Source organism: Gouania willdenowi, chromosome 5 (genome assembly GCF_900634775.1).
Source record: "Gouania willdenowi chromosome 5, fGouWil2.1, whole genome shotgun sequence".
In the NCBI taxonomy this organism is placed as follows: Eukaryota; Metazoa; Chordata; class Actinopteri; order Blenniiformes; family Gobiesocidae; genus Gouania; species Gouania willdenowi.
Genome location: NC_041048.1, coordinates 29755817 through 29783648, shown reverse-complemented (window position 1 = coordinate 29783648; position 27832 = coordinate 29755817). Strand labels below are relative to the sequence as shown.

The following is a 27832-nucleotide window of genomic DNA, read 5'->3' as shown; positions in this document are numbered from 1 at the left end:
GTAGCCCGTCAAAACCTCCTCAAAGCTGCAGTCCAGAGGCATGCTACTGAAGCACCGCTTCAATGCCAGCTGAAGACAGAGGATAACGCCAACCGGAGCCGATAACAGAAACTTTCCAGCAGCTTTCTGCAACCCGAGCACCACCAGGCGTTCCCACACAGACGCCCCAATGCCAGTCAACTCCGAGGACGGAAACTCCACCACAACCAGCTGTGATCCACCCTCCAGGTGCTCCCGGTCAGTATAACAGGCGCACACTCACTCCTACCACTCTCTTCCAGCAAACTACACTCATTATCGGAGATTCAATAATCGAGGAATAGTAGATTCTTTAATGCTGTCACACACTGTATTCCAGGTGCTACAGTTCACACTATATTAAACAAACTTAATCAAATGCTACCCACGCCGCCAGCAACTGTCACTAAAATAGTGTTACATGTAGGGACGAACGATACGACCCGACGTGAATTGATAAGGACCATGAACAAGTTTAACCTTTTCTTTAACATTCTAAAGGCATGTGGGAAATCAATATTCCTTTCTGGCCCTCTTCCTACATTAAATAGGGGTATAGAACAATTTAGTCGCCTACTACAGCAGCACAACGTCTTACAATCCTGCTGCAAACTCCATAATTTCACGTTTATTGATAACTTCGACCTCTATTGGAAACGTGCTGATCTATTAAAAAAAGACGGCGTCCACCCAAATTTACATGGAGCACAAATGCTAAAATTAGATATACAGTCTGTGATTCTCAACTCCACACGCTCATGACTAGCTGAGAATAAACCTGCAGTTACAACAAACGCTTCCATAGATAAGCCCTTTACTCAAAATATAGAGCAATTATACCCCATAAACATTGTGCTGAACAGTACAAAGCAACATGTAATACAAACTAAAGCCCACAATAGAGGAGTTAACCATAAAAATCACATTAAAAATTAAAACTACGAACAGAACACAAAACAATGAAAAAACTATTAAATGTGGACTATTAAATATCAGATTGCTTTCGTCTAAATCTCTTTTAGTGAGTGATCTTATAACTGACCATCAACTAGGTTTATTATGTCTCACTGAGACTTGGCTCATAAATTGAAATTTTTTTGTTCTTAATGAAGCCAGCCCTCCCAATTATGATAATCAACGCATAAGCTGGAGTGAAAAACTGCTGCCACTCCTCCTCCCCGCCCACCTCTGTAATATCTCTAAAATCAGGAATATCTTGGCCCAGAGTGATGCTGAAAAAACTAATCCATGCATTTGTTACATCTAGACTAGACTATTTAACTCCCTAATGTCAGGATGTCCTAGTAACTCACTAAAAAGTCTCCAGTTAATTCAGAATGCTGCAGCTAGAATACTAACAGGTACTAACAGGAAAGAGCATATTTCTCCAGTATTGGCTTCTCTTCATTGGCTTCCTGTAAAATCTAGAATAGAGTTTAAAATCCTCCTGTTAGCATACAAAGCGCTACATGACCAAGCTCCTGTGTATCTTAAAGACGTGTTTGTGCCCTATCGTCCAGGCAGAACTCTCCGCTCTCAGTCTGCTTGTCTTCTGGAAGTACCTAAAGTGTCTAGAAGTAGAACAGGAGGCAGAGCTTTCAGCTACCAGACTCCTCACCTCTGGAGACAGCTCCCAGTCTTAGTACGGGAGGCTGCTACTCTCTCCACCTTTAAAAGTAGACTCAAAACCTACTTATTTGCTAAAACGTATACTGTATAATATCGTTAACCTAACCACTAGGAACAAAGCCCTAAACCTAAAAATAGGAACTAAGAACTAAGATTATGTAGTAGAACACTAACATCATATTTAAACACGATCCACCATCTACACACAGCCACAATGGGCTGCAATGGGCTGATGTCAGTCAGACACAGTTGTGCCGAGTTGTAAACAACCCTCCACTTCTGTTCCTCGATGCATAACCCATCATACTGCTCACACTGCTTCACACCATTTACACAGACGTCCACCCCATATATCATTACGTGCGACCAGTACAAGATGAAACCTCGTCTTTCAGAGCAAGGAGGATACTGCAAGATGTTTAATGTTAACCCAAACACTAGGAAAGAGTGTATCATAGTGTATCATGTTTTCCTGCAGTCTGTGCCTTCTCCTCACCCTCCGCTTTCTTTTCTGTTTCAGGTGTCTTGATGCTGGAGCTGCCGGTTCCTGATCAATGGCTCACGGCTCAACTAGTCTGAGACACTCGGATGGTCTATCCTTCTATCCTATTCTGTTTGCCCTTCTGTTCACTAACCCTAATCAGTCGAAGCAGATGGCTGCCACCTCTGAACCTGGTTCCGCTGGAGATTTTATTCCTATAAAAATGAGAGAGTTTTTTCTTCCCACTGTCGCTAATGCTTGTTCATGTGGATCTTGTTGGGTTCTTTCTTTCTTACTATGGACTTTATATTTTGTTCTGCGCTTTCAAATGACTTTGTTGTATTTTGCGCTATATAAATAAAGTTGAATTAAATTGAAACAGAAAGGGTCCACCGAACAACAAGAGTGTGTCTGTAAAATGAATAGTGGAAATCTGATCACAAAGATGATAAAAGTAAAAAAGTGACAAACATTTGCTTATGGTGTGTTTCACCTTATCTACACCTGCTCTGATACTTTTTTACATAGTGCACTACTCAGCCTGAGAGTGCCATGTCTCACTGTCAGCCAGTCAAACAGAGGTGAAACAGCAGTCTGAGAGCATGTTGAGCTCTGTTTTATTTCCTCATCAAAGCTGAAACAATAAAGCTCAGAGTTTACCTGCTGATGGCCATGGCAATGATGACAGGCTCCCAGCCGGAGTAAAGGACTTCTCTGGTGGATGGGATCTTTCTGGCTATCAGAACCCAGAGGGGGCACATGGCCACAAACGCAGCACACACCAGCGGGTTGGCATAGTCATTGTCTGCGAAAAGAATCAGAAAGAGAAGGTGATGAAAAATAGTATAGCAGAGAAATGCTCAAGTTTAAAATTGGGATGATTCTTTTCTTCCAGCATTTTGATTAAAACCTGAATTATTACACATAACGCCAGCTGTACATGAATTAATGTAGTGATTATATGCTGCCAATACAAACAAATGAAATACTTGAATAACACATCTTATATCTCAATCAATTAAACATTTTAGTTAAGAATCTTAATTAATTCCATAGTAATATGGGATAAGAACAAAATAAAATAGGAACAATCAATGGAAATCAAAATCATTATCCCATGGAGGTCTGGATTCAGATTCATACTTAAAAGAATAACTATGCATGTTTTTTTTGGTATTAAGTAGTGCTCTTGATTGATCCGAGTCCAACATTTTAGTAAAAGTATTTTTTATTTTTTTGCGTATTTAGTTGTAAAAGTAAGATAGATACTGCAGATCGATAGATACTTTATTCATCCCCAGAAGGGGAAATTCAAGTGCTCAGTAGCATACAGTGTGCCATACAGTCCATTACAGATACTGTACTTATAAATACACAAATGAAAAGATTGTAATAAAAGTGCTCATTAGCAGGACCCATTGTACAGTCTTATGGCAGCCGGGATAAAAGACCTCCTGAACCTCTTAGTCCTGCTGCGCATGGACAAAATTCTGTCACTCCGGCTGCTTTTCTGTGAGATCACCGTGTCGTGGAGGTGATGATTGCTGTTACAGAGGATGGACTTCATCAAGCTCATCATCCTACTCTCCACCAGTTCTCCAACAGAGCACACACCCCTCCCCATCACTGACACACACTTACAAACCAGCTTGTCCAGCTGGTTCCCCTCCCTGCCTCCCTGGACTGCCCTCTAAAGGTTGAACACCGGCTATTACAATTTAATTTTGCTATTGACTAAGACAGATTTTTTTTTTTAACTTTTATTAACAAGTATACAGATATACAGAAAAAAACAGAATATGCCAGGGGGTAGATCACAATATACGATCGCATGATTATGCAATTTCAAATATATTGTATTTTGAACACATATTTATAGTTTTCAAAGCCTTTTTGTTATTAGAGCCTTCCAAAATCTTCATATAAGAGAGTATCACTATAAAAAAAAAGTTAAATTAGGTTTCTGTTTGGAGTATTTACATTTATGAAGATAAAATTTTGACAAGAAAATGAGTAAATTAATAATAAAATAAATGTCTTCATATCTTTGCCTTCTGAATTAACAAAAAACAACATTTTCCCATTTTAAAATAAAGTCCTTGTATAGAATTCTAATTACAAAGCTGCAGAAGTCCTTCCAGAAATTCTTTGAGTAAGAGCATGTCCAAAAGAGGTGTTGTATTGTCTCTTGATGATCTCCACAAAAAGAACAGTTCACTTTAATATCCCTTTTGAATTTTGTCATAAAAATTACTATGCTTATATTACAGACACTTAAATCCTTACAATCTTTTATTGGTAGCAATTTGCGTTTGTTTAAATTCAGAGTCAAACCAGAAGCATTGGAGAAGTCATCAATGATTTGTAGAGCAATAGGTACCTGGCTAGTATTTTTTAGAAAGACTGTGGTATCATCAGCCAGTTGGCTTATGAAAATTTCTCTGCCAGCTACCGAAATTCCTCTCATATCAGTAGTATAAATAAAAGACGCTAGAATTTGAGTACAAAGCAAGAAAAGATATGGGCTTATCGGGCATCCTTGATGGATACCACGTTTAAGATTGAATCTGGATGTTGGATGCCAATTTTCATACTTATAGAGCAGTTTGCATTTGTATAAAGCACCTTTATGGCACTAGAACACATCACCAAAGCCAAATTTTTTCAGCGATAGAAAGATAAATTCATGTTCGATCAAGTCGAAGGCTTTATAAAAGTATAATAAGAGGATTAAAGAATTATCTAAAATCAATTCAGAGTAGTCTAGAATATCCAGCACAAGCCTGATATTATTAGATATGTGTCGGTTTTTCATAAAGCCAGACTGTGTCTCATCGATGACTATATCTAAAACATCTTTAAATCTTGTTGCAAGCATAAGAGCCATAATTTTGTAATCGTTATTCAGTAAACATATTGGTCGCCAATAAATAATGTGTCTTTGTTAGATTTGGGAATCAAAGTAATTAAACCTTGCGTAAAACTCGGTGGAAGAAAACCTTTTTCAATGCTTTCTATGAAAACTTGTAGTAAAAATGTTGCCAAATCATTGGACAATTATTTTTAAAATTCTACAACTAATCCATCAGTGCCCGGTGATTTATTATTTTTGAGGAAGGCAATGGATTTAACAACTTCTTCCTCTGTAAGCTGGCTATCACAATAATGCCTATTGGAATTTTCTGTTTTTAACATTTTTGTAACGAGATTCATATAAATTTGCAAAACATTTATAGCAGAAATGTGAGATTACTTTAGCATTATCAGTTATGGCACCATTTATGTTAAACTGATGAATTAAGTTGGTTTTTGAACGATGTTTTTCTAAGTGAAAGAAGTATGCAGAATTTTGCTCTCTCTCCTCAAGCCATCTTTTCCTAGATCTAACAAATGCACCCTTAGCTTTAAGGGAGTAGAAATCATCTAATTAAACTTGAAGTTCTCTTAGTTGCAATTTATCCTGCTCCAAGAGTTTATCTGGATGTCACTGGTACATTGAAGTAATTTGCATTATTAACATTTCTTCTTTTGCAGATTTGGCTTTAGCAATTTTGGCTCCATATTGTCTCAAAAATTTACCCGCTTCATATTTGAAGAGCTCCCAATTTAAGCTGTAAGATTATTCTTTTTTTTCCTTCTTCCAAAAAAGCTTAATTCGTTTTTTTTTTATAAATTTATTTCAGATTTTACAATAAAATGTTCCAGAAGGGAGCTATTTAGTTTCCAATATGAAGACTTATAAGGATTATTCTCAGAATTAATCCAACTCTTTTTATTGAAATTTTTAAAGCAGTACAAAAACAAGTGCAAATAGGAATGGTACATTTCTGAAGTTTGATAAAACCCTTACACCCCCTCCCTAGTCCCGCCCACCCCACACAGGTCAAATAAACCAGGGACATATGGCAAAAAAAACCAAAAAAAAAACACACAAGCACATTCACACACACACACACACACACACACAATGCAGCAGACAGACAGACAGGCTGAGAGAACAGAAGGGGAAATTATTCCCCATCGGAGTCTGAGGATAAATCAAGAGAGTTGACATATAATAGAAAGGGACTCCATGAGCTCTGAAATGCTTTAGCAGAGCCTTTTAGCGAGAACCTAAGTTTTTCCAGTTTTAGATTATAAAGAACTTCTTTAATCCAACGACCATGTGATGGGGGGTGGGCCAGCTTCCAATTGAACAGAATTAATCGCCTGGCCAGCAGTGTCGTAAATGCAATAGCGCGTTTTAGTGACACAGAGAACGTGAAATCAGGAGATACGCCGAAAATGGCTGATAGTGGATTAGGTGGGGTGGTCTGGCCGTATGCCCTTCCTATTGTGTCAAAAATGTTCTCCCAGAAGGAGCACAGCTTGGGACACGACCAGAACATATGTATAGGATTGGCAGGGGATTGTTTGCATCTATTGCAGGTATTGCTGACAGTGGGGTAGATTTTGGATAATTTTGCATTAGTGTAGTGAACTTTATGGAGGACTTTGCATTGAATAAGGCTATGGCGGGCACAAATCGAGGAGGAATGAACCAGATTTAGGGCAGAGTCCCACTGTTGATCAGGTATGTTCATACTTAAATCGCTCTCCCACGAGGCTCTTATTAATGATAGAGGGTTCGGGGCAACCGAACCTAAGGAGGTGTATAGCACAGAGATACATTTTTTATGATTGGGGCCCGTAGATTGCAAAATATCGATCAGAGTTTCCGGAGGACGGTTTGGAAAGTGTGGAAACAGCTTCTTAACAAAGTCTCTCGCCTGAAAAAAACGAAAAAAGGTGGGAGTTTGGCAAATTAAATTTAGAGGAGAGCTCCGCAAAAGATGAGAAGATTCCATCTCTGTAGAGGTCTTTCACAGTGGCAATACCACAGTCATGCCAAGTTATGAATGTGGGGTCGGTGCGGGAAGGTTTAAATAAGTGGTTTTTAAGTAGCGGGGTCAGTATGGAAGGGCCCTGTAAACCCAAGTATTTCCTGAGCTGGCTCCATATTCTCATGGAGATCGACACCATAGTGTTAACACCTTTAAGGTTTAAAGTGAGAGGAAGTGATGAACATAGGGCAGAGCGTAGTGAGAAATGTGAGGTTGCCGTTTCGAGGTGCACCCAGGCGGGGCGGGGCTTGGAGCCTCCATCCATCCAGTATAGGAGTTTCTGGATGTTGGCTGCCCAGTAGTATTGCCTAAAATTTGGGAGTGCAAGCCCTCCATCACGCCTGGGAGATTGTAAGACCGACTTGCGGATTCGGGCCGGCTTGGCTCCCCACAAGAATTTGGATATTAACTTGTCCAATTCATCAAAAAAATGATTTGGTGATAAATATGGGGACATGTTGAAAAAGGTAAAGAAATTTAGGAAGAGTAATCATCTTGATCAAATTAACCTGACCAGCCAGAGATAGTGGTAAAACAGACCAGCGGGCAAAATCCTTCTCTGTCTTTTCAATTAAAGGTATAAAATTTGCCCGGAGCATATCAGGCATTGCTGGGGTAATAGAGATTCCCAAGTAATGAATCCCGTTATCTGCCCATTTGAATGCCGCTAAAGAACGTGGGAGCTGTTTAGCTAGTGAATTAATCGGAAACAACTCGCTTTTTTGGTAATTAAGTTTGTAACCGGAGTATATACCGAACCGCTCCAGAATGTCCAGTACCACCGGGAGAGAGTTAACAGAATCTGAGATGTACAGGAGCAGGTCGTCCGCGTAGAGCGAGACTTTGTGTATTGTGTTCGACCGAGTGATACCTTTAAAGCCCTCCTCCTTTGACAAAGATTCTGGTAGACGGCAGTGTAAAAATGCTTCATTGTACATGTCTCTTAGAGCTGGAGCAAGAGCATCAGAGAATGTCTTAAAATATTCTGCACTGAAGCCATCCGGGCCGGGTGATTTGCTGCTCTGCAGGGATATGATGGCTTCTGTGATTTCAGTGATCGTGATGGAATGATCTAGGCCCCTCGAAGCCTCAAGATCTATCCGTGGGAAGGATATATCGCCAAACAGTTCGTCCGGGGGAGGGGGGAAGTCTGAAGTATATAGTGTAGTGTAGAATGCAGCAAATGTTTCGTTAATCTTGGTTGGTTATTCTCAGAATTAGAAAGTTTTACTATATATTACTCTGTGTTCAGGGAGTGGCGTTGTAAGGATAATGACTGTAACAGCATCTTGATATATCTCTTGATAATAACCAGAAATCAATACGTGATTGTCTACAGCCTGAATGGTTACTCCATGTGAATGACTTCTTATCAGGAAACTTCTCTCTCCAAATATCAACAACATTGAATTTATCCATTAATTCCCTCAATCTTGTATTTAGAGTTGAGTTTTCTCCTGGAGGCCATCTATCTATTGTATTATTTAAAGTAATATTAAAGTCCCCCCCAATTAAAGGGTGGAAGTTGGATATTTAGAGAGCCAAATGGATAATTTAGTTTTTATAGAATATAATAGTTTGTCGTTTTCAGGTTTTGTATTGTAGCCATAAAAATAAACAATTATAAATATTAAGTGATTAAAGTCTATCACAAGACAAGTGTAACCTTTATGATGGGCCACAGCTGACTTCGGCACTCTTTGTCTTTTTTGGTGAGATCCAGTGCAAAGTTGAAGCTGCTTTCTTTGAGATATGAGGAGGTCTTGGCTGCATTCCATATCTCTTCTTTAAGTACACGCAAGGAAAACTTTATGATGATGCCTCTGGGTCTGTCACTTCTTGCGATTCTTGGGGCCGACACGATGAACAGCGTCAATGGTGTCAGAAAGGCGGTTTTGACATTCTGGCAATACCGCCTGGCAGATCTTAATGGCAATCTTCCGCTCAGCTTCTTCTTTCACTTCTTTTACGCCATAAAGCCTAAGATTCATCGTGGAGGCGACACTTTATCTTTTGCTTCGATGTGCTTGACTTAGAAGTTGTCCGTTATATCAAGCACGGCAAAAAGCTCTAAATGAAGGTTTACACTTTTGTTTTTACCATTTTTTTTAAGTTTATGGCTGCAGATCTCAGCAGTAAGTGTGCTCACTTGGCCATCTTGGAACGAACTCCACTAAGTCAGATTATAGGCCGTCATATTGACCATCATGCATCACTAACTGTCACTGTTGGCCCGCTCCTCCCAAAAAAGCTGGTAGGAAGGACTAGTTTTTCTCATATCACAGCCCTCAGTGAGTATTGACTGACAGCTCCCTGTCTTCCTGTTTTATGTGTGTGAGGTGGTGTTCCGGGGCTCATGGCTGAATGCAAGGGCCCGTGAGTGCTATAATGTCTGTGGAGTTGTGTGTGCATGGGTGAGCTTCACGCTGAGATTGTGTGGCATACACAACAAATTAAAAGTGGAAACACCTGACAACTCATTTACTGCACAGAGCCTCAGCTTGACCCGAGCCCGTGTAGAATACCAAAATTAAGACTGAACCTGACTCGATTTGGTCAAAGATCTTCGTCTCTACCGTGAAGGACCACATTCTACATTTCTGCAATTGCTACTGCTCCCTCTTTGTTTTGCATCTATATGCTGTGCTTGATGACAAAATCTGTGTTGGGTGAACATAGAACAGTTGTGCGTACATAAAATCCACGCCCTACTAGTGCAGAGGAACACTTATGAAACCAGATGGTGAGCAAATTCAGTTGGACATACCAAATGCTGTTAGGTAATAATTTTTATGATTTATCATGTTTTAGTTGAGACATTACATCCACATGTACTGAAATTGATTAACTTAAAAAGAGTGTAAATCATTTGAAAATGACTCCACACACTTAGGGAAAGCAGCACATATGATTTTATCTCAGATAAAATGGAGCTTTATAACCAAAAATGTATATAGACCAAAATCTAAAGATGTGTGGGGATAGAGAAAAAAACAAAACAAAACAAAACAGCAATTCAGTCAATACAACGTAAAACACACAAAAAAGCATAGATAATTATTTCTGACAAACTGCACAAGACCATGGACGAGAATTCATTGAGCCATTTGCCTCAGATAAAAAAACAAAAAAACAAATGAGCTTGTGTTTATTTTTTTAAGGGAAAAACATTTCTGGTCAAATCTATTCACATGTCTAACAATAGATAATATGGAATTTTACTTTTTCAAAGCACTTTTTCTTTAGTATTTACCAACTGATACATTCATTTAAGTTAAAGGTCTTTTCTATGGTGTTTGACTTAAACCTGTCTTCATTTATTCTGTTTCTTATCTACATTGTCACACAGCTGTTTGTATTATTATTATGATTATTGATAATAATAACAATAATAATATAAAGGCAGCTAAGTGATTGTAAAGCAGGTATCTATGACTCATTTGACACCACCAACTTGAAATTTTTGTTTTATCACTGAAGTTCTCATTTATTGTAACTCTATGATGCTATGAGGTATCCTATGTTCAAATAACATAATAATAACTAGAAAAGCACTCGGAGAGCGCAGACCTGCGCCAAGCAGCTTGTTTCCACCCTTATTGTGATTTCCACCCTATGTTGTAGTCCCACATTGATTTTAAACACACTATTAGATTAATTGATAATATAAACATACCTTTAGCATTTGGAATAAGAATGATATTATTAATTGTCAAATAGTTATTAAAATATAGCAACTTCGTTATAAATCATGCTCTGTGAGGGACATGATCACATCATCAGAAGAACCTATGACAACATCAACAAGAAGTTCCATAGTGTAGATGGGAAAAATAATGTTTTTTTCTTTTCTTTTGGTAGCCAGAGCATTACCAATATTCCTGTTTCTTGTCCCATTTATAATTTTTTCTGAACATTTCATCCAAATCCGTAGCACACAGACACACACAAACAGACAGACAGACAGACAGATAAACGGAGACAAAAACACAATCTTAGGTAATAATGGATAGCTAGCAATGTATGATGGTTGGTATCAAAACCAAACCAGTTAAAAACAGCTATAATTAATAATTTGCTAAAAATAATTAAGCCAAATCAGTCAGTGTAAGCGGGTAAAATAAAGGGTTAATTTTATTTGTGAGAAGCATAATAAAAGCTACATTTACATGGCTTAAAACTGAAAACCACAGCTAAGTGGATTGTTCCTGGTCTTCTTGACAGCAACTACTGAAAGTAGTCAATGTCAGGAAAAGAAGTACACCAGTAATGGGGTCACGAATAACAAAGACTCCATTATCCAAATGGGGAGTGACGGCTGGCCTTGTTAACTGAGAAGAACATTTTGTGTTTGAGAGAGGGTGTGGTACTCACTTGAGTGTGAGTGAATGAGGTAGAAGGTGTGTCTAATCTACAGCTAATCGCTGTACTCCAACTCAAAAGATAGCCCTTTGTCTCAAAAATATGTCACTCAGCCTGATCTTAAGCGCTAATAAAAATAAATATAATCTTGGCAACTGTTAATTGCAGATGTAAACCAGAAACAAGAAGATCCTGTTATTCCTGAGTTTGTAATGTTTTAGGCCAGTGTTTCTCAACCAGGGGAGTATTTCATAAAACCCAGTTCAATGTTATTTTTAGTAACACAGTATGTGGCACAAACCTGCCCCCGACCAGGTTTAAGCAGCAGGCTTGGTTTACCTGCTGCAGGTTGCAAACGCGCACACACATGAAACCACGTCATCTTTTTGAAGGATGTCATTTTATGGTGCTGTAAAACACTCAATGAAGATCTACAAAAGGAAAAAGCAGTCAAACAGGCTTCTGTTCAACATCTCACCATTTACTGCTTTAATGCGGTCAAAAGAAAATTAATCATTTTAAAATCAATACAAATGATGATAGGATCATTGTTTTATTATCTGTTGAATGTGTACCCTACTTTTTAATTAGACAATCAGTCTCCATGTGTTTTGAACCATCAGTAATATGTCTATTCTATCTAAGGATACGTGCGTATCCATCGCCTCCTGTTGACCGTACAGTCCATTCGTTGAGGATCCAGAGATTCATAATGAGAAAGCTCTGAACCTACAGAGAGGGAGAGGCTGTTCAAGGACAGTCACAAGGCAGAGCACTAAGGCTCCCCGATTCCAAAATCCATGAACTATCGCTTTTTAGAGGCTGAAGGAGAATGAAGGCTGTGGTGTTGGACGTGACATTCAGCGGTGCACACAGCACTGCTGCTCCATCCCTTTATTTGAATTTCATGTTTAGTGCTGAGTTCCAAGAAACTTTTCATCAAAAACATTCACAAGTCTCATAAATTACATATTATCTAACAGTGAGTTATTTCATTCTTTTTTAAATGTTGACAAGTGTCAAAATTTACTAAATAACACCAACTTTAACAGTTTATTACTTTTAAAACATTTAAACCACAGAAACTTCTTAAGTTGTAGCCGTCCTTTTTTTCTCTTTTACTCTTCTCACTGCTCAGTAACAGATGATGTCACGTCCTGTTGGTCTCAGCATTGGTTTCTATTGGCTGTTTATTCAGAGTAAAAGCTGCAAAGCATGCCCTCTCACGTCTCTGATCATTAATCCTGTTCTCTAGTTCAGCCTAAAAGAGCTTAAGCTAAACACTGTCAGCTGGCTTGGCTAAGATGAATGAGCTTCAAGCTGAAAAGAGTTGGATGAAATGAGAAGAGTCAGTGTCGCCACGGACGGCTTGGGTAAAACAGGTTTAAGGGCAGATCTCTAGTGTTCTGTGGTATAATAGCAAAAATTGCACCACTTATAGAACTGAGATCGTGACACAAGTTTTTGCTCTAATTCCATCTGTTTCACAAATGTACCTAATTAACTGTGTAATTATTGTGAAATATTTGCTGGAAGGTATTATGGGAAATATCGTTAATTTGCAAGGTTCACATTGGCACTTGAAATAAAGCTAATGTTACAAACAAACAAAAAAGATGATGAGCACGGTTATACAAAGAAGAAGAAGACAACAACATTTCAACAAAGAGAGATGGTGCTAATTAAAAAAAGAGTGCTTCTCGGAAAATAAAAACAAAACAGACAGCAAAAAAATACTTCATAAGAAGAATAGATAATGTCAGCATTTGTGTTGTTAATATGGAGAGCTACTTTCAAGCCATGTCATGAAGCCGGCACACAAGCAGCAGCATCTGAGCACCAGGCACCAGTCCTCAGCGGGCACGATTGCTGACTTTTTCATGTGGAATTGTCCGAGGTCAAGATAGCGCAAAATCACATGTATGTTGCAAGTCAGACTTCAGCAACTTCCCTTCAAGCTTTTTACAGGTAGCTTTGCTTGTCAGCACAGCTCATAAGCCATAAACCAGCTGCAGTTAACCTGGCCGAAACCATGTGGATAAAAAAGCTACAAATATAGTTCGGTCAGTATCGCTATTAACGACACTATGCTGTAGGACGGATGAGATGGCTGGTGACATTGTTCAGCAGGTGACGGACAAACTTACAAAAGCAGGACCTTTCACAGTGCAATTCTACAAGTCTACCGTACGGTGTACATTATAGGACATCCTCAGGTCTCAGACTGAGGTATCAGAAAAACTTCTGTCATTTGTCAGACCAAACTGACTTATGTCTCAACAAAATCCCCGTCAGATGAAAAGTTCTCACTTGTCAAAACAAGTGCCATCAAATGGCACGGCTTCAGGCCTCAGGACGTAAAACACAACATGGCATTTTATTTTGAAGGAGCCAAAAGTACACATGACGAAGTAAGTTGAAAAGCTGTTCTTTCTATAGTTGGATGATAACCACGAGACCCACAGAACCCTGCGGTGCCAAATTGTAACGGTTCCTACTATACTAGAAATTCTACAAGATAGTACTACCGTGGATTACGATACTACCGGTGCCAGTTTCTGATATATAGCGGTTGCCTCTACTCTCCTCCCGGCTTCTCACTGCACAGTCACCTGAAAACAAACCAACATGGCAACTACTGCAACCAAACTCCACAGCTGCTTAATGATTGGCTGTTTGCCTGTTACTGGTGACGTCCGGAGATATGATAGGCTGTTTCCGCACACTGGGTCCGCCCGTCTGTTAGCTGATTGGTTGTTTTTTTGTTTTGGCCGGCAAGAACAAACTCTACAAAGACAGCTCCGCTTCGACAGAAACTCGCTTCAAAAACAAACAACAAGCTAAAGTTCTGTCTCGCCTGGACGCGTGCACGGCTTACAGTCACAGACATGAGACAATACAGTCTACCACGGTGGCGTCGTCGTCAGTGGCATCAATAATTTTGCTCAGAAAAACAAACTTCATAAGTCCCATTTTGAAAAATTTTGGCTTTAAACGAGGCAGAGACGGTAAAGCAGTAGGAGATCCACTGTGCAGGTACTGCCACCAAGCTACAGGAGTCATAAGAGGGAACACTTTTTTTGTTTTTTCCGCAGACTCAGATCGATCTTTTTTTGGTTTTTTGTTTTTTTTTAATTTACAGAGATATTTACAATGTACAAAATTATATCCATACAAAGGAGGGATCACATCCAATCTCATAAAACACCAGTGATGTCACCCAGAAAATGCGAACAAATATAGTTTTCTCATGGAATCAGTTCCTGTTCATTGTATTTTATCCTCTATGGTGTATTATGTTGGAGAAGAAGCATTATTGTCGAATACTTCTTTTTTTTTTTTTTAATGACAGTGGATTTGTAATCCTAAGTTAATTATTGATATTAGTTAAACATAAATTGATGTGCAAAGGAAACTGAATGATTATTTTTTTAATTTCAACCATATACATTCTAACTTAATTTATTCATTTTTTTATTGCTTATATGCTTTTGTTAATGTACGCTTATCATTCACCAAACAACACCAGTAATTAATAATTGTTTCTAACTTGTCCAAATACATGGCAGTTCATAAAAATAATAATAATAAAAAAGCACCAGGTATACTTTGTCTGGTATAGTATCGTGGTTACTCATTTTGGTATTGTGACAACTCTAGTTCTTTCCTTTCATTTTTTAAAAGTTAAGATATATTTAAGTATTGTTTGATTAATAAATACATAGTTAAACGAAATGTTGATATATCTTAACCTTTAAAAATAATAGAGAATGACAGCTTTCAACTTACTCTCATATCTGAAGCAGCACATATTGATGATGACGTGTGCATTTCCAGTTTCTTAAAAATACAAAGTCACTTCTACAGTAACACTTCCATGTTGCAGGTACACAAAGATCAATTTAAAATTACTATCCCAGGGTTTCCTCAGATGGAGCCCACTGCACTAGGTGCTGTGATAGGGCGTGGCTGCAGTGGTGCTGTCTCGTGGCCCTCAGTGATGATGAATATGGCTTCTGCTATTTTGCTGGACTGGGGGCTCTGTCTCATCGCCCTGTGTCCGTGGTCTGTGGTCTGGTGCAGACAGCTACTCGTGATGTCTCCTTACCGAGATCCTCTGTCCTAATGCAGGAACCGTCCACATCTAATGCTGTGAACATTGTCGTTCTAAGCCATCAGGAACAGCAGCAAATGGAGTATTAGAAAATGATTAGATCACTGTAAGTTACTTCCTACGTCAGATTGGCGAAATGGGAAAGGACTTCTGAGATATGACGCGGAGGCATATATCCCATAGTGAGACATTGAAACAAATGTTATGAAAGATAACTACTTGTAGGTTATTAGGTAATGTTTCTTCCTATCTGTCAGAAAGTCAATTTCTGACAGATAGGACAGATTTTGAATCTCTTAATTCAAATGCAATTAGCAATAATGTGCATCTGCAGGTAAAACATAGGACAGGTTTTATTCAGACACACAATAACTGTAATCACATTAAATAGCTAGTGATTATTCATACCTGTGTATAAGCCCAACACTGGTGAAAATCCAGTTTTTAGAAGTTATTCAAGATAGTTCTCTAGTTGTGATCAATGTTAAAACATAACAGCACTTTTTACTGCAAAACAAAGGTGTTGTCTGGTTTTGTTAAAACGAGCCACTTGATTTTGAAGCACTGTATGTGTTACCTGAGCAGTGAGTTTGAAACTACAATGTTAAGGCCAGGAAAATGGAATCTGAAGTGCACAAGTCAGCTGGGAGAAATTTAATCAACCTTAGTGTCAAATCCCCATTGTGACCCTGAATACTTAATAAGCTTGATTTCATCCTGATGCTTTTGAATGACTTTACAAAATTTGGCTTTGCAATTTTTAATGTGTCGTTCTTTCTTATAAAATCATGCAGTCATTCCACATATGATTCTATCAATTGTCATATGTAATACCAGGTCATTTCAGTTTTTCTCTGTTTTGTGCAGTATTTGAAGAAGCAGCCTGACTATATGAAAGGAGTAAGGTGACATGTCTTACCCAACTCCTTGTAGAGACTTGTGGAGATGCCAGCCAGAAGGGACAGGGTGATCAGGTCTCCAAGACTAGCAGCAATAGGTGTGGCAACATTGTCGGGGTTGATGCCAACTTTTCTGGATGCGATGATTACACCAATCATAATGAGACCTGTGAAGTTTCAAGTTTCAAGTCAAGAAAGTCACAATATTGAGAACATCTGAGCCTTTTTTAATTAATCTCTGACTTTGTCCAAAACAACTAACATGATGTACTAATTTCTGATCCTATCTATCCTCGTCACTCCCAAAGAGAATCTCAGCATTTTCATCTCCACTGCCTCCAGCTCGACCTCCTGTCTTTTCCTTAGTGCCACTGTCTCTAAACCAAAAGGTTGGAATGGGAGAAAAATTTTGTCCTTGACTTTTAGATCCAGACCAGCCCACTACAGTCTGCACGCAGATTCTGTGCCATCTAGCCCTATTGATGTATATACAAACACACAAGTCCTCAAAACACCACTATACTGAATAATACCCCTTTAAATTCTGGAGCCTGGAATTAATAGATAATTGCCTCCAGGATTTCATGGCCATTTGTGTATTTGTTGTTGCCTAAAATGCCTGATTTTGTAGCAGCTTTTAAAAAAAATCGCAGCAAAAGTTGTGATATTTTAAGGCATTATTGTTTTCCATAACTTTGCATGAACAGGTTAATTTGCAAAAAAAAAAGACTGTCTTCAAATTTCTTAATAATACAGAAAAGGGCTTGAATTCACAACAATTTAACAAGATGTGGATCGTTTCCATCACATGCAGAGACTAAGTGGTTGTTTAAGTTTTAGCAATAAAAACAGAAACTCCTAAAATAAATAAATGGTACTTTTCCTGTAAAAATCTCCTAAATCAGAATTGTAACTCTGAAAGGGAAAATGTTAACTGCAGTCCAGATACCAGTGTTAAATAATAAAGACAGCAGAAAAGAGTAGTAGCTGCAAAAAACAGATCAGTTTACACATTCAAACATTATCAGGTATTTAATAAATATCTACTGTAAGGTTGCAAAGTACTGCCTACAGTCAAAATGTGCCTTTTTTTTTACATTTGCCACCTTTACCTTACGCTGTATCTCCCTTTACTCCTGTCCATTTTCATCAGTCCTCTCAGTGTCCCACTTCTTCTTAGCTCCTCCTTCCACCATGAAGTCTCCTTATCTACTTTCCTTTCAAATGACACACCAAGTACTCTCCTACCTGTCTCCCTGATCACATTAGCTGTAGTTGTCCAGTCATCTGGAAGATGACCACCCAGAAACTGACCTAACTCCACCCTGAGAACTACATGACACTCCTTTTTTTAGCTTCCACCACTTTGCTGTCGCTGATCTACTTTAGGTTACATTATCTATTCAACATGTAGTCCACCTGTGTGCTCCTACCTGTGCTCTCACAGGTTACCCTGTGTTGCTACCTCCTCTGACAGAAAGTGCACACTACAGCTATTTGTGTCCTTTTTGCAAAGTTTACCACCATCAATTCTGTTGCCCTGTGGGGCATAACCACTAATAACAATGAACATTACACTAACATTTCTAAATTCAAATTCACCACTTTTCTTTCACCTTCAGAACATTCCCAACAAACTTCAGAACAACCTCAGAATATTCACCTTCCTCTTCTGCATCATGTCAACCAGCTCCCTAGCTTTCCCTGTCATAGTCTCAGCATTCTCTAATATCAGTCCAAGACTCTTTCCTTTCTTCTCTCACTGCCTCTCTGCCTATACGACTTCCTCCTCTCCTTCTTCGACCAACAGTAATCCAGTTTCAACTGGTACCCTGTAGGTCAACAGCACGTATGGCGGATGTTAACTCGGATCTCAACCAATCCAATGTGGAAATCATTTGAGTTATTGACATAACCTTCTGCATTTATTGCTTTATTTATCAAAGACACTGGCTTGTGTCCTTGATTGCATTCTCATATGCCAATTATTGATTTACAAATTATATTATATATATTAAATACATATATTATATTATATTAAATACAGAGAAAGATAACTTTTCTCTTTAATATTGACAAGTAAAACCTGAAAGACAATAGCGTTGATTAAAATAATAACTCTCCAGCTCAGACAGTTTCACTAACCTCTTTTGCTGACAATCAAGCAGGCTAAAGTTAGCTAGTCAGCATAGTCGGCCAATTGAATATTGTAGATTGCTGATGACACTATGTAGAACTTTACTGGGCTTGGTGCTGTTATTCAAGATCATTCCCTTGGTCTTCTTGATAAGCATCTGTTTCCTCTGTGAGTGTTAGTGCAAACGTACCTAGTAGCAGAGAGGCAATAAAGGCTGTGGTTACGCTGGAGGCGCACAGCAACACAGCGTGGCCCATCCTAAAGTGTCCTTCTGGGATCCAGCCAAAGATCACAGCAGCTATAGAGGCCAGGAAACCTACCACTGTGGCCTGGACCTGGACAAAATAAAGACACACACATACACATTAACACGGTTAGCATTATGATGAAGACCAGCTAACTTGTGTATGTGTGTATGTTATTACTTCTATCAGTCTGTACCTAATTAAACCTTACATGGACATCTTATTGTATGTACACTCAGGAACACAACACAACATATTGTTGGAACACACAGACTGCTCTGTGGAGTTACATAACCAGCAGAGACACGAAAATGTGGCCTGGCTGCATGTAGGGAAATAGTTTACCCTTTTTTCTAAATTTTCATACATGACTGCCAATACGTCACTGTATTTTTCTCATATTTGAGGGCAGGAAAGGTTGCACCTAAATTACCCAGAAGGTGTACTAAAAATAACCTGTAACACTAGCAAGTATGTATATACAGTAGATAAATACATGCTAGTGTCCCAGATTCCTCTTTTCTAAAGTTAGACAGAAACAGGTTAGTTTTACTGATGATGTGTTGTTGCATTAGTAATATATATATTTATATGGATATACATACAGTATAAAGTTCCTAATGACAACATTGTGATGCCTTTACCTGGATGAGAGCCAGGTTCCCCATGATCATCTTCCACATGTCCTTGGCAGTGTCCATCTGACCAATGTTAGCCTGAAAGAGACAGTAGGACACACAAAAAATGGTCACTTCCATGTGATGTTGTTGAGTGGCGCTTACAGTGTGAATGCATGCTGTTTGTTGCCTTTCTGATGCATCAGGAAAAAAGGAAGGCAGTTCTCTACACAAAGATGCTTTGATCTGATCATCCACCTTGTGGTCGACTCCACTTATCTCATCTTAACACAAAAGCACGCACGCACACACAAATGATGTTTTGAGGGATGGTGTGGGTAAGGCACACTAAGCCCCTGTTTGTACAGAGTAACAATCCCAATGATTTCAATCACAGTGAGATTATACAAAGAGAGGACTTCCTCCTTCTCTCTGTAGACTATTACAAGTAGAGGGACAGACACTTCTTAGGCCTATTTTACCAAACAATGTAACAGACTAAGCATTTTATCGATTGCTAAGAATGTATATGACTGCTTCATGTCCCATGTTTTGAAACATACATATATGTTGAGCACAATAAACGACTGTAACAAAAACCTTTTCTAATAAATAACACAGTTCTTGCCAGTTCTGTTGAGCGTAGGCACCCCCGACATTGTAATTTTGATCCCCTATGTAGTGATGTCGCCCCCTACACTCTGTTTTCAGCACCGTAGGGGGCTTTTCTGTAGTTTTCTTCCTTTTTTTTTAAATCGGTACCGTCATAATAATTGTTGCACACTTGGATACAAAAGGGACTTCCAGGTGTGCACGGGTTGTTTTAACTCTCTTTTTAATCTGCATAACCAAGAAACACATACAACAGCCGGATCATCTATTTCATACAGGCATACATTTGCTCAGATGCTCCCATCTTTACCTGAGGACCCCTGCAGCCCTTTAGCTGCCCTGATGCTGCCTGTGTGCATCCTCTGCTTAAGTAACTGTAATTACCGTATGAGTATGTGAGCTCCGAGGAGTGCGGACAGTCCAGACTCAGCTCTGCCCGGAGTCCACTCGAGTCTGTTGCATGAGTAACTCTCTATCTACATTCTTCATGACCCCTCACTAATTCATTTGATTTGATTGAATAATATTTCAAACATGAACACAACAGCAGTGTATTTACCACGATGAATTATAATAATAGTTGCAACGTGAGAATAAATGGTTACAAAATGTACATGTTCAAAAAGGAGTAGGAGGAAGTATAAAGTTATATGATCCTACCCCTTGAAGGCAGTAACAAAAATTTAAAAAAAAAACAAAAGACAACTTAAGCTTTACTTCACTAAATTTGGCCCTCAAAGAGTTATACATTTAAAAATGTTTCATGCTCACCACGAGATCCTTCTATGCTGTGAAAAATTCCTGGTGAGAACCCTGAATAATTTATTATCAATAATAATAATAATAATAATAATACAAAATTCAATTGATTGACACATTAATGAATAGATAAATACATCATCTACAAATAGAAAATATGGCCCCAGGATGTTATACAAATGGCACAAACACACAGTCAAGTCTTACGAACGCAGCCACAAACTTAAAAACAACTTCTCAAGGCTATACACTTGTAATCAATAAACAATAAACTGTCAACAATTGATGATGAGTTTTGGATTAAAGCGTAACCAAAGATAAATTATTGTATAAAGTAATACCAGGCTTCTACTCCTAAGGGAAACTAAGGGAAAAGTTACTTTTATAATAAAAAGTTCCAATGAAGAGCTGGCAGAAGGTGATGGTTCTACTTTATTTACTGCCTCTGAGTCCCCATGTGGCTTTGGTGCTTATGAAGATATGAGTGATGATATGCAAGGTATAAAGCACATAGAAGTGTTAATGTGTCAAAAGTCTCAGAGCTGCAAATTAAAAACCAGTTAGGATACAAATATAGCTGTGTTGTTACACAGAAATCTGGCCAAATGATTGAGGATTATCACGAGTGCTGCACATATACACTGTCTGTGTGCGTATTTATGTGTGTGTGTGTGTGTGTGTGTGTGTGTGTGTGAAGTTGGGGGTGGGGGTGGTCAAGATCAGGGGTCTCCAAATGCAGTCCTTGAGGGTCAATAGTTCACCAGGTTTTCAATGTGGCCCTGCTTAAACACAGCTCAGAGGCTTCTGAGCAGACTTTCTACAAAGTTGCTTCAGGAGTGTTGCAGCAGGGACACATTGAAATCCTGGTGAACTACCAGCCCTCCAGGACTGCTTTTGGACACACCTGGTTAAGATGATCGCACTGAAAAATGACATCAGACACTCAAGAGACCAGCATGGAAAAGTCACTATGGGCGACCGTGGCTCAGGTGGTAGAGGGGTTGTCTTCTAATCGAGAGGTTGGGGGCTCGATCCCTGTCAAAGTGTCGAAGTGTCCTTGGGCAAGATAAGTGGTCAACAAGCACCTTGCATGGCACCTCAGTCCCACTGGTGTGTGAATGTGAATGTGATATTGCGCTTTGAGACTACTTCAGTGTGGGGATAAAGCGCTATATAAATGAAGTCCATTTCCCTTTTTCTAAAGTTTGTGATTGAATACTAACAACTTCCATAGTTCAGTCATTTACTGAGCTAAAATGCTCACCAAAGTGTAAGGCTGTATATAATGTACATTTGCCAAGGAGAAGCTGAAACCTTTATCACCCATCATTTGGTGTTAAAAGACTCCTCTATTGTCATCTGTCAATACGTAATGTTAATAATTGGTTTGATTTAGATGGTGTGATGTTATAATCCATGGTCATAATACCAATTCTTTATCAGGCTTAGCACTATAGAAAAAAGCATTCAGTGACAAGTACAACATTCAAAGAGGTTAAAAAAGACTGATAAAAAAAAAAAAAAAACCTTAAGTGTTAGAGATTCTTTTTTGTAATACGCACATTAGGAAACTACAATGGTCCTAATCTGCTTAGAATTAGCAGTCATGTGGAAAGAAACAGTCCTGCTGGGAAAGGTCATCGTCTACTAGTAGGAATTTCTCTGGCTGTGGTGAAGTTCATGAAAACTGACAAGCAGGAAAAGATGATCAGGTTTTTGACTAATAACAAAATAGGAAAGTAAAGCTGGACTTGAGGCAAATACTGGCATGCGGCTTCACTTAGTGTTGCAACGCAGATAAAACATTGACAGATGCAAACCAAAACTGATTCATTGTAGTGTAAGAAATTCAGACATAATGTGGAAACGTCTTGGAGGGTTTAACAAATCATTGCAAATGGCTGTTAAAATTTAAACGTCAGTAGTGGCTCTTCCCATTTGTAACTTTCACAGAATGTAGCTTACTTACACAAATGATATAATTACAAAGAAGACATTTAATATTAAACTATTGGGTGAAAATGATGCAGAAATTGATAAAGAAAAATGTGACACATGTTAATGGTATTACACCGTTCCTGCAGTTACACTAAGCTTTGCATTTCTGTTAAGAAACAATGAATAAGCAGAGCTTTCTGTACTTGAGTGATCAAGGTATAAAATTCTAATCATCTCATCCAATGGAAAGAATGGAAAGAGTGTTGTTCAAAAAAGCAATGGTCTATTGCCTCTGCTTTATACGGCTAGCATGTGGTTAGCATGACTGTGGCCTCATTCACCTTCGTAGCCTGGACAATGGACAATAGATGTGTCAGCTAACACAGAGTGATCATATGCAAGGAAAGCTTTAAGCTCTAAGCTTTTAGAGACAATAATTATTCCTTAATTGTAAAACAAAGACATTAGATACCAGTGACAGCAGCATAAGAGTTAATCCTTTTACTGGGTGAGTCAAAATGATAAGTTCAGATAACAATGTTCTCATATTCCAGTAAGGAAAAAAAGGCCTACACTCTGATTCAAAAAGCCAGGTATATGTGAGATAAAAAGATACAGGCTAGATCAGTGTGGAATGCTGCCACCTATATAGGGATACTCAACCCCATTTACGAAGACAGCTCGATTACAGCTAAATTGCAGTACATACAATAGTGATTATGAAGCTGCATGTACTATAAAAAGAACTTTAATTACACATTTTTGTAGGTTGACATGTTTGACAAACTGACTTAGTTACTCATTAATGTAACTCAAACTGGGACGTGGGGTGCGCTAGTGAGGGTGGATAGTTGGGTGGCTTCTAGTGGCGCAGTGCCCTCGGCGCGGCTCGTTCGTTGGGGTGTGCCGGGGGCGGATGGGTGGGAGCCTCTCTTTATCCTGGGGTTTGTGGGGTGTCTGGGAGAGTGAGGTGGTTCCTGGGGGAACAGCTCGAGCCTCCTTGGGCGCCCTCGCTTGCTGCGTGCCTGGCCAATTTTATGACTTTCTTCCTAATAAAGTTAAGCTTACCCTTACTTAAGCCTAAATCGTGTCACCTCAACACCGTAGCTATGCATAGCCTTTTGCGTTGATGCAAACCTGATGCGCGCATCCCAAAAATCCTGACTATACTTTGCGGCGACGCAAACTGCAAGGGCTTTGATTAGTCCGCTCCAAAACTCATCCCCGCTCATAGACTTTTCCTGTCAACATCGCTGTGAGTGTTATTTTTTCAGTCAGTTGTGAACTTCCCTTGAAGGTTGCTCCATCATTCATCATTCATCAACAATGCTGAAAGGTGTGTCAAAGACACAGATTTTTGGCATTGGAGGCACCAATTGGTGCTCAGACAAGCAAGCAGGTAGATCACAGATTAACTGATCAGACCTGAGGATGCATACACTGTAGGCTTTTCTAACAGTAAAATCTAATTAAACGGAAAATACATATCTCATTTCAAGTTGCAGCAACTGCTGTGTGTGTGCGTGCACGCGCATGTGTGTGTGTGTGTGTGTTTGCTCAGACAAAACTAGCCAACCTTTGGTTATGTTTTGGAGCAAAGGAATGTTGTTAGTCCAGTTTGTCTAGAATCCATTCTAAACTTTTGAACAATCACCTTATTGGAAATTATGACAGTGTTGGGAAAGTTCAGTTCACAAATTTAAAAATGATCTAATTCAGTTCATAGTTCATTATTAAACATTTTAAAAAGTTCTCAGTTCAAAAAATGAACTAGTGAACTTTTTTTTTCTTTCAAATATGTTGCTGTGAGCTATTTATTACCCTTAAAATCCTGCCATTTTACTATATTGAACTACAGCACCCAGCTAGTATGGACTGAAATGGAATTTGATGTGTAGAAATCCAGGAGGGTGAACTCCTTTTCAGCCAAGTCTGAGATCTTTTTACAAAAAGTTTGCTCCATGAGCGGTTTTGGGGCATTACTATTGGCTGCTCAACTGAAGTTGTTGCGGGTTCACGTCCTATCTGTAGTACAAGTGCATTGGCAGGAGAAGTCCCCAACGTGGCGTTAGACACAACAGTTACAACAACAGCAAGCATGCAGGAAAAGAAAGACCAATGTGGTGAAGCAACAGTCTAAAGACCCAGACATACTCCGCACAGACTCAAAGCGGACGTCTGTGACCGTGCGCAGTCCACCCCACAGCCTGGTGTCAGGGAGAGTGAAAACAGACGGAATAAGTCGCGTGTAAACCTAACAGAAACATATCCAAGGTGAAGAGAACATGCAGACTGGATGCAGAGTGTTGTGGGTCTGCTCTGACCTGTTGCTAGGGGTGCTGCGGCCACTTGTGAGCTTTGTGGCGGGGAGGGGCTCATGGCAGCATCTGCTGCTCAGGACAGTAATTACAGAGTGATATGAGCTTTTATGTCAGAGTCTCTGAAACATCAAAAAACTCACCAAAAACACAAGATACCGTCACTAGATTTGTCTCTAGTCGCTAAGCGCTTTACAGTTGTGCACGGTCACAAGGATGCCGGTGAATTCAGAACACAAGTCTACAAATCTCACAATTATACATACTCTAGTGCAACTTTAAGTCCCGTTTACGGCGTGTTTTTGTCTGGAAGAATCTATGGAAATCTTGTACTCTGCTGAACAAAGTTATGAGCGCCATTTACAACGTCAGAATCAGGCAGAAATAACGTACGTTCAGTACCCTTCGCTCAATATATGATCAAGTTGATTAACAATCGTTCATTGAACGTGTTCAGGCACAACACTGAATTAAGATATGTTTAAATAAAAAAAATCCTTTAAGTCAACAATTTCAATGTTCTGGTGCAACTGAAAGAGAGAACAGATTATTTTCCAACAGATTAACCTTAAAATTGGTGTTTTGATAAAAGTTATGAACATCACAACGCAAACACACATGCTGAGGTATCATACCGCTGTAGAAAGCCTGGAGGCGAGTGTCATCTCCAAGTTGCCTTTGAGTCCAAGCAGTGCAGGAACCAGGATGAATACTTCTGACACATCTGTGAAGACTGTCCAGTGCTGCAATGACACATCAAAAACAAAGCATCAACACAAGTGTAGTCTGACATTGTAAGCTGAATAAACAGTTTCAAGCTTTAGCTAATAGTAATGATCTCTGTGATTTTGCTCTATCATTAAATATCTATGGAAACCACACCAGATACATGAACCATATAGAACTTTACACACAGTATAATGGCAGCTGTTTTCCACCAGCACAAGGTCATTATGGCTTAATGCAGAATATATATTTTTTAGTTAGCTCTTTATGCCCACCTTTCCTGTGTGAGTCGATACTTTATTTTACCCACCAGTTATCAACTTCTCTAGCAGAAACAAATACTCACACCCACCCTTAGCACACTTATTCTGGAACACTATAGGCTATTGTGAATGGTGCAAGGCAATATTGCTACTTCTTGGAACATTATTAATTTAAATTTTACCAAAAATCAGTGTTGTTTCATTGAAGTAGCAGTAAGAAGCACAGACTATCTTGGATATTTTAACCTTTGCTTTTAATCCAATTATAGAATTATATTATACAATATAATTGTATTGTATAAAGCATTGGACACAGGACAATTCATTGTACTTTACAAGATTAAAAAGTGCAACAAAAAACACTGAACAAAATCTAAAATCAATAGAAACATTAAAACATTCAACAGAGTTTGAAATCAACAAAAACATTAAATCAGCAATACAATTATTATATAGGCTAACTCTCAGTCATAAGCAATTGAGAAAAGTAAAGTTTTAAAGTTTTTGACTTGGATTTTAAAATGTTTACATTAGATGCTGACTTCAGCTCAGCAGTTAGTTCCACTTCTTTGCAGCATAACAACTAAAATCTGCTTCACCATGTTTACTGTGAACTCTGGGCTCCACCATCTGACCTGTACCCATATATCTGAGAGACCTGCTGGGTTCATACCTGACTAACATCTCACTGATGTATTGTGGACCAAACCCATTCAGAGATTTCTACATCAGCAGCAGGACTTAAAGTCTATTCTGAGGCAGACTGGGAACCAGTGTAGACTTTAAGACTGGACTAATGTGTTCTGACCTTTTAGTTCTGGTTAAGACTAGAGCTGCAGTGTTCTTAACCAGCTGTAGCTGTTTGATGCTCTTTTGGGGATTCCTGTCAGAAGACCATTACAATAGTCCAGTCTGCTAGTGATAAAAGCATGGACCAGTTTCTCCTGATCTTTCTGAGTCATGAAACCTTTCACTCTGGAGATGTTCTTTAAGTGGTAGAAGGCTGTTTTTGTATTTGATTTGATCTGATTGTTGAATGTAAGATCTGAGTCAATCAGAACACCAAGGTTTTGTGTCTTTAGCTTTTAGAGAACAAGACTCAAGGTACTCGCTGACAGCAGTCCTTTTTCCCATGTTACCAAAGACAATCACCTCATCTTGTCATGATTTAATTAAAGAAAGTTTTCACTTATCCTTACAGCTCTTCAGAATTTGACCTAAGCAAGAAAGAGTTTGCCGATCACCGGAGCTCTTGCAGTCTCCAGCTTTCCAGTGGAGCTTTTCCACCATAATGCTAAACATGTTGCAGCTAGCATGGACAGTGGTCTTAGTCCGAGCAGGCAGTGTGGCCAATCCACACTGGTCAAGATGACATGGTTCAGAGCCAAAATAAATACTGTAAGTCCATGACTGACACATGAACAAACTCACTGTATAAATGATTGCAGTGAACAAAATTCATCAGCTTGCCAAGTTGGTCTATTTATTTCCTGTTACATTTAATCTAACTATTTTGCACTGTTCAATTGGAAAAACTCTTGTTTCTTATTACTGTTGTGCGATTAATTAATTACAAAGTCTCAAATTTTACACAATCATTTGAAAGTGAAGACAGTAACTTTGATGAGTAGCTGCACATTTGTCTCAGCAGTTACAGTCCCTGGCATTAATACCTTATTGTGTTCTTTCATTTATCCAACTTTCATTAAAAAACCCAAATTCCACAAGTGTTATGACAGCTGATGTAGGTTTTATATGTTTTTAAAGCTGCTTTGATTGTGCACAGCAAAATGTTTAGTCTCTTGTTCAGATTGAATTAGCTGGACAAGCT

The 27832-nt window shown here is 38.9% G+C and overlaps 1 protein-coding gene across 4 annotated transcripts in view; it reads right to left on the bottom strand.

The window, feature by feature from the left end:
* The window catches only part of slc41a1 (solute carrier family 41 member 1), a 68314-nt gene that overhangs the window by 16439 nt on the left and 24043 nt on the right, over positions 1–27832 (bottom strand). For all 4 annotated transcript variants that reach the window (XM_028446678.1, XM_028446676.1, XM_028446679.1 and 1 more), the window contains 5 exons: positions 25648–25755; positions 19413–19484; positions 18714–18858; positions 16407–16553; positions 2789–2933 (listed from right to left, as the gene is read on the bottom strand). In XM_028446678.1, coding sequence (XP_028302479.1) covers positions 2789–2933; positions 16407–16553; positions 18714–18858; positions 19413–19484; positions 25648–25755 — 617 coding nt within the window. The remainder of the gene's footprint in view (positions 1–2788; positions 2934–16406; positions 16554–18713; positions 18859–19412; positions 19485–25647; positions 25756–27832) is intronic.